Below are 6,910 nucleotides of genomic sequence, written 5' to 3' on the forward strand. Positions count from 1 at the left end.
GGGATGAAAGAAAAAGAATGTAAGAAAGAGAAAGAAAGAAAGAAAGAAAGAAAGAAGAGAAACCAAGGGGGAAAAGGGAGTGGATGAAACACTGGTATTTGCCGGCTGAGGTGAAACAAAACTGGTTATATCTGAGCTCATTGTAGCATCTTCCCATCTTTATTTGATTTACTTTGATATGGTATTACATGTAAATTTACATTTATGCATTTAGCAGACACTTTTATCCAAAGCAACTTCCAAAAGAGAGCTTTACAAAAGTGCATAGGTCACTGATCATAACAACGAGATAGCCCCAAACATTGCGGGTAACCAAAACACGAAGCATACATTGTGAAAACTAAATCCCAAAGGGAAGAACCATAAGAGCATGTAGTTAAACAAGATACAATCAAACAACATGAACCTTGAAAAGTGCAAGGGTGTACCCGTGGAAAAAAGGAAGCAACAAAATTATATTACACAGCAAGTACAATAGTTTTTAAGTCAGTTACAACTAACCAACAAGAACTGTACTGATACATGATACTGAACTGACACAGAACTGATACAGAACTGATTCAGAACTGATACAGAACTGATTCAGAACTTATACAGAACTGATTCAGAACTGATTCAGAACTGATTCAGAACTGATACAGAACTGATTCAGAACTGATACACAACTGTGCCCACTGATACATGTACATGGGTTAGGGGATTCTTGCTGCTATGAGAAACATGTCCTCTGTGTTTACTCTTCACCTCAAGGTGGACACTCTGCATACCTGCAATTGACACGTTCCTTGTCCATTTGAAAGATATTCACACACAACATATTGATGACCTGGTAGAAAAGATCATTGTTCTGTAAGACAAAACGGTTCATTTCCGGCGCGAAAACAGAAGAGTGTCAAAATGAATATCCTCTTAGTGTTTGGTTCTGACCTCAATCTTGCCAGGGTGACACGGGGGGTGCAGTTCAGTGAGCACTTCTTCGGAATAGTTATCATATTACAATACTGACACAGAACTGTCCACAATTTGTTTTAAACTACGGAATTATAAACTGTATGTTCTTTGAGAAAACCGGATAAAGTCTTTCAGTAAACAAGATAAATCAGAGCACAGTACACACTATTACTATGAGTTCATCTTAAAGCCGGTAGGCAGGATACTGTTTAGGGCTTCGACTATAGAGGACAAGTTAAAATCTCAAATACAGGAAAGAAATGTGTTTCGAAGTATCACAGGAAATCAACCACTTCCACTGTGGTCATTTGAGGCTCACTACTGCCATAGATTGCCCTGTATACATCAGAATATACAGTATGTTCTCTATATCACTAAGGCCATTCTACGTAGCTTATTGACTGTCCATATTTTGGATGGAGCTGAATGTGATGTTACACTGCTAGTGGCTCTACACAAGCTACATGCTAATTGGTTAAACATGCTGGAAGGAGACAGTGGCTTCTCAGTCCTCGAGCTGCTACCGTTTTCTTGCAGCTGAGTGGTGAATCCATGTGCGAGAGTGTGCTGGGTGTTGCAGAGACACTGCCGGACAGACAACTTGTGTAACACAGTGTCACACAAGTGCCGGCTGTGTCTCTGCAACACCGCGCACAGGTGTTTTGGGACGAAATGCCCCGAGCACGGCTCTCATTCTCCCCCATTCGATCTTTGTCCTAGTTTGGGTTTTGCCCATTTAAATATATATCATAAGATTAAACATCCATTCTTCTTTTAGTTTAGTTTTCAGTAGGATCACAACTCTGGGCATTAGACTAGCTTTAGTTTCAGGCTTGGTTTCTCACGCATTCACACACACACACACCCAGTTGTCACACTCATTCACAGAGAACAAGAAGCGTGAGAGAGTTGGGTGTGTGAAAGAGTTTTCACATCCTACTTCTCTCCATCCGTGTTTTCCACAGTGTTCGATTTACAGTAACCTCAACTGGGCAAGGGCATGCATGTGTACGTAGGAGTGGTGGTGTTTGTGTGGTCGTGAATGAGAGTTGTTGTGTTGCAGCTGGAATGACTAGTGGGTTCATGAAGCTGAATTCACACACCTCCAGTTTCTCCTTTCTCGCTCATATTGAGACGGAGCCCTGTGACGGAGGCTTGAAACGAAAAATCAAAGGAACTCTTTCTCACTATGTCACCGTAGAATTTCTTTTTTTAATGATAAGATAAGATGATATGATGAGATAAGAAAACGTTATTGTCCATTAAATCGACATAGAATGGACATTTTCCAGCATTCTGGCAACAGTGTAGTACTAACAATAAAGAAAAACGAAAATACATGAAATATATTTTCAGCAGCAGGAGTGCTCTTGACCTTGTTTAGAATGGCCACTGCAGAGGGCACACATTATTTTCTGTGGGAAAGGGGTAGGAGGCCAGACGTTATGAGAAAGGGCTATGCCAGCTGTACGCCAGCTGTACGCCAGCTGTACACTAGCTCCCCACTTCCAGGTGGAGGAGGGTAGTCATGCTTATAAGGAGGGTGTGGAGGAGGAAGTGGAAGATAAGGATGAAGACAGGCGTTCCCTGAAGGCTAGCAAACCTTCATGTGTGTTCGACACGTGGGTCTTAGTCTCTTACAGGTGTATTTGTCTCTTAGTACACCGAGCACTTTGTCATTGGTCAAAATGTGGGGTCCCCGTCTCTGATTGGTGTATTTGTGTCCCAGTACACCGAACAGTTTGTGATTGGTCAAAATGTGGGGTCCCCGTCTCTGATTGGTGTATTTGTGTCCCAGTACACCGAACAGTTTGTGATTGGTCAAAATGTGGGGTCCCCGTCTCTGATTGGTGTATTTGTGTCCCAGTACACGGAGCAGTTTGTGAACGGTCTGCAGACACAGCTGGAGCACTCTCGGTTGCAGGAGGCGGAGCTACTGGGCGCCCTGAAGGAGATGCAGGACAAGGTGCTGGACCTGGAGAAGGTGAGCTCCCACCGTGGATGTGCGCGGGCGTTTGGACCGGACTCATCGCGTGCGTGTTTTATATTCTCCCACGTCCTCGTGCGTCTTATCAACGAGGGTCGTGTGTGTTTCACGTCCGTGTGTTTCACGTCCGTGTGTTTCACGTGTCTGCTACGTGTGTGTTTCCTCTCCGTGGTGCTTGCGCGCGGCTCCAGAGGAGCAGCTGCCTGCCCGACGAGAACAACGTGGCCCAGCTGCAGGAGGAGGTGAAGCAGCTGAAGCTGCGGGAGCTGGCGACCCTCACCTCCTTCAGGGAGACGCAGGACGCTGTGACCGACCTCAACCAGCGCTGGCAGGTACCACGCACACACACGCACACACGCTGGCAGCAGGAACGCACCGGGGGCCCTTCGCACGTGCTTCATCCCCCTTGGCTCCTCCCCCCACCCACCCTCCCTCCCTCCCCCACCCCTCACCCCCACCCCCCCACCCTCAGCACCACATGTCGCGGGGCGGCGGCGGCCATTGGAAGGAGTCCCCAAGAAGAACGCCATGAACGAGCTGCAGGACAAGCTGCTGACGGTGCGTCTGCGAGAGGCTCAGGCCCAGGCCGACCTGCGCGAGGTCAAACTCAAAGCCCTGCAGCTGGAGAGCCAGGTCAGTCCGGAGGTCATCGAACCTTGGCATCGAACCTCATTCGAAGGGAGCTTCCCTTTGCCAATGTCGTCATGTTATTCAAGGGAACTTCACGTCGTCTGCTTGAACAACCCATAAACATGAGCCACCCTTCCCTCCCTCCCTATCTTTTTTTTTTTTTGCTCCCTCAAGAACCAGATCAACAGTAAACTGATTGGCCGCCACGAGCAAGAGGGTGTGGCCCAGCAGGAACGGATACAAGTGCTAGCCAATCAGAACAAAGGGCTGCAGACCCAGCTGAACGAGATGAAGCGGAAGCAGTCCGAATTTGATTGCAAGGTGCGGGCGAGAGAGAGAGGCAGGGAAGAAAGGAATGGAATAGAATCTTGCGGAGAGATACTGGGTGAAGGGATAGGGGAACGACTGAGATGAGTGAAGGGAGGGAGAGAGAAGGATGGAGGGGAGAGAGAGAGAGAGACAGGAAGGGACTAAAGGAGGGATATCGGGAGATAAGAAGGGGGATGGATGGGCGTAGAGAACCGACCAGAGAGTGCATCTGCAGCACAACCAGACGCTATCAGTTAGCACATGGGCTATAACTCCCGATAGCTTTGTGGTCCGACAGAGAGACAGAGCGTTAAGAGAGACACATCACTTTTCTTTTTTCGATCTGCTTTCCCTCCCGCAGAGCAAAGAGGAGGTGATGGAGGCGCGCTTGCGAGATGCAGAAAGCATGGCGGCCATGGCTGAGCTAAGACAGAAGGTCGCTGAGCTGGAGATACAGGTAACACATTGTTTGTGTGTGTGTGTGTGGGTGTGTGTGTGTATGTGTGTGTCTGTGTGTGTGTTATCACTGCTGTCTCCATGTCCCACAGAAAGAAGAAGGATTGATCCAGGGGCAGTTAAACCACTCTGACTCCAGACAGTACATCACCCAACTTCGGGACCACATCGCTGAGCTCAAGAACGAGGTCAGCGACACGCACACGCGCACGCACACACAAACGCACACACACACACACACTGTGACTGCCCTTCACCCCAAAAAATGATTGCCCTTCCCCTTTTAACAGCCCTCAGAGATGTGTGAGAACCCTAGCTTTAGTGCGTGAAAACTCACACTTCCAGGCCTGTGCTTGCTCATTCAGAGAGGAGGTGTGCGTGACAGTAAACGCTACGCGTCAACAAAGAAGGTGTACTGGGACAGCCCTGAACTTTGCCATTTCTCTAAGAGTCTATTCACTATTTCTTAGAGTGCAAACATTTGTCATATGCGAGGCTTTTCCACCAAAGGGAAACGAAACTTGCGTGACTGTGCTGGCGAAAAGATCACATCTAAAATACAACACTTGCGTTGTAAGTGACAGACGGTGCAGTGTGTCAGTGGGACTATACAGTAAGGTGGAGTCGGGGGGGGGGGGGTCGAAAGAGAACATGTTAAAATGATCTAGGAAAGTACAGGACGCATGTAAATATGTATACTTGTATTTGTGTCACGTCTACTCTGCCCGGCAGCGAAGCCTAGATTTGTTTTATCGACAGTGTAAAAAGAACGAGTGATTTGATGGGAGGAAGAGGTGGGCGGGTGCACACTCATTTCATTTCCATTGGTTAACCACTAAGCCCCTCCCGTTATCACTGAGCTCAACTTTTCCTGACTCACTTTGACACCTGTACTCTATCACACACACACATACACATCTGTGTAACTTGTAACCAAAAAATAAGACATACGACAGGCGCTCGCACACTTTCTGACGCACATGGAGATATAGGCTGTGGCTTGCGTCTGTCACGCAAGTATGCCCGCCACACATCATCAGTGCTGACTGGGCCCACAGTTCCAGAGAAAAAACTCAATCAGATGATGGAAGACCCCCAGAAAATCTGAAAAAGGCTCAATCGGAAACCACACACGCTCTGAGTTGCTATGAACATACTGGCCCAGTTGCAATTTCCTGGACACATAGATCAAGAACCTACTATAAACCACAGGTGCCCCTCACCGCAACCTAAACATGACTACCTGACAAGGTTGCCTATTGACAACTGTGACATATTGTACTGTTTGTACAATCCCCCCCCCAATCGTTCAATATAGATGCAGCCGTAACAAAACTGATTAGTTGACGGTGTAAGCTTGGTATAGTAAACATATATTCTCCTTATGGCCTATTTAGGTCAGGCAGCTCCGTGGTCAGCCCTCTAAGTTCCCCCCCAGCTCCCGCGTCAGCAGCAGTGGCAACTACCAGGATCTCTGCCTGGCCAGCCCCGCCTCGGCCGAGGGAGACTACCTGAGCTCCGACGAGGACCTGCTGCCTAGCCCGCTGCCTGCTAACGCCCTCTACCCGGCCCTGCCTGGGCCCTGCCACCCATCTGCCCGCCTGGACAGCGAGGGGAGCACCGACAGCGAGCCGGAGGAGCGGACGGCGTCCCACCCAGACGCCCACCACAACCCCCCACAGCTGTACGGAGGTATGGTGTGCGCAGCTGAGACTCTGGACAACTAGGCTGCAGTAGCCCCTGACGGACAACAGTGGCCCCTGACGGACAACAGTGGCCCCTGACGGACAACAGTAGCCCCTGAAGGACAACAGTGGCCCCTGACTCCCCTGGGAGTTACTGATGCGACCTGACGACCTGATCCGCGCTCCCCGCGCTGTCAACCCACGGAAGCGCTCCCCCTCCTCCCCCTCCGCTCCAGGGACACTTCGGCCTCTCTCTCTCTCTCTCTCTCTCTCTCTCTCTCTCTCTCTCTCTCTGACATCTCTCTATTTCTCCTCTCATCTCTTTGAACAACCTATCAGTCCTTATCTCTTGGCTGCTCGTCTACCCTGTTCCCACAGAATCAGTTGTTGCCAAATCATTGCATCTCCTATCTGTCTATATCCCTTTTCCATGCTTTTCCATGCTCTCTCTCTCTCTCTCTCTCTCTATCTCTCTCTTCTCTTTCGGTTTGCCGTGGGTCCCTGCCCTCCCTGTGGGGGTATTCATTTAGCCATTCTCCCTTTTCTTGCCCTTTTCAATTCATCCCCACATCACCCACCGGGCCAGGGCAAAGAACTGTTTCTTCCAGTACTCCCTCTCACTGTGCAGAAAAGACACACACATACATATTCACACAGTGAACCCAGAGGAAAGAATAAATGGGCCATGGATGAACTAGTCTTTTCGCCATGAAACACTGACACTTAAACATCTAGGACAGTACAACCTGAAGAACAAACTGGATGTTCTACTGTGCAGAAAATAAAGACTGGGTCAAAACAAGAGTGAAAACGTGTGGTCTACCTGCGAGGTTTAAATCTTCACACATGATACTTTTCCATGATAAAGGTGAGAGGAGCTCCCTTGTAAAGC

General features: G+C 48.7%; 1 protein-coding gene across 1 annotated transcript in view; it reads left to right on the plus strand.

Moving 5' to 3' along the window:
• The window catches only part of evi5l (ecotropic viral integration site 5 like), a 12,887-nt gene extending 6,699 nt beyond the window's left edge, over nt 1–6,188 (plus strand). Inside the window, 8 exon segments of the mRNA XM_084685440.1 lie at nt 2,819–2,935; nt 3,130–3,270; nt 3,411–3,447; nt 3,450–3,571; nt 3,743–3,889; nt 4,239–4,334; nt 4,426–4,521; nt 5,731–6,188. Coding sequence (XP_084541566.1) covers nt 2,819–2,935; nt 3,130–3,270; nt 3,411–3,447; nt 3,450–3,571; nt 3,743–3,889; nt 4,239–4,334; nt 4,426–4,521; nt 5,731–6,060 — 1,086 coding nt within the window. The 3' untranslated portion in view covers nt 6,061–6,188.
• Nucleotides 6,189–6,910: the final 722 nt, after the last annotated feature.

This window comes from Hypomesus nipponensis, chromosome 21 (assembly GCF_054491055.1).
Source record: "Hypomesus nipponensis isolate SF chromosome 21, ASM5449105v1, whole genome shotgun sequence".
NCBI lineage: Eukaryota > Metazoa > Chordata > Actinopteri > Osmeriformes > Osmeridae > Hypomesus > Hypomesus nipponensis.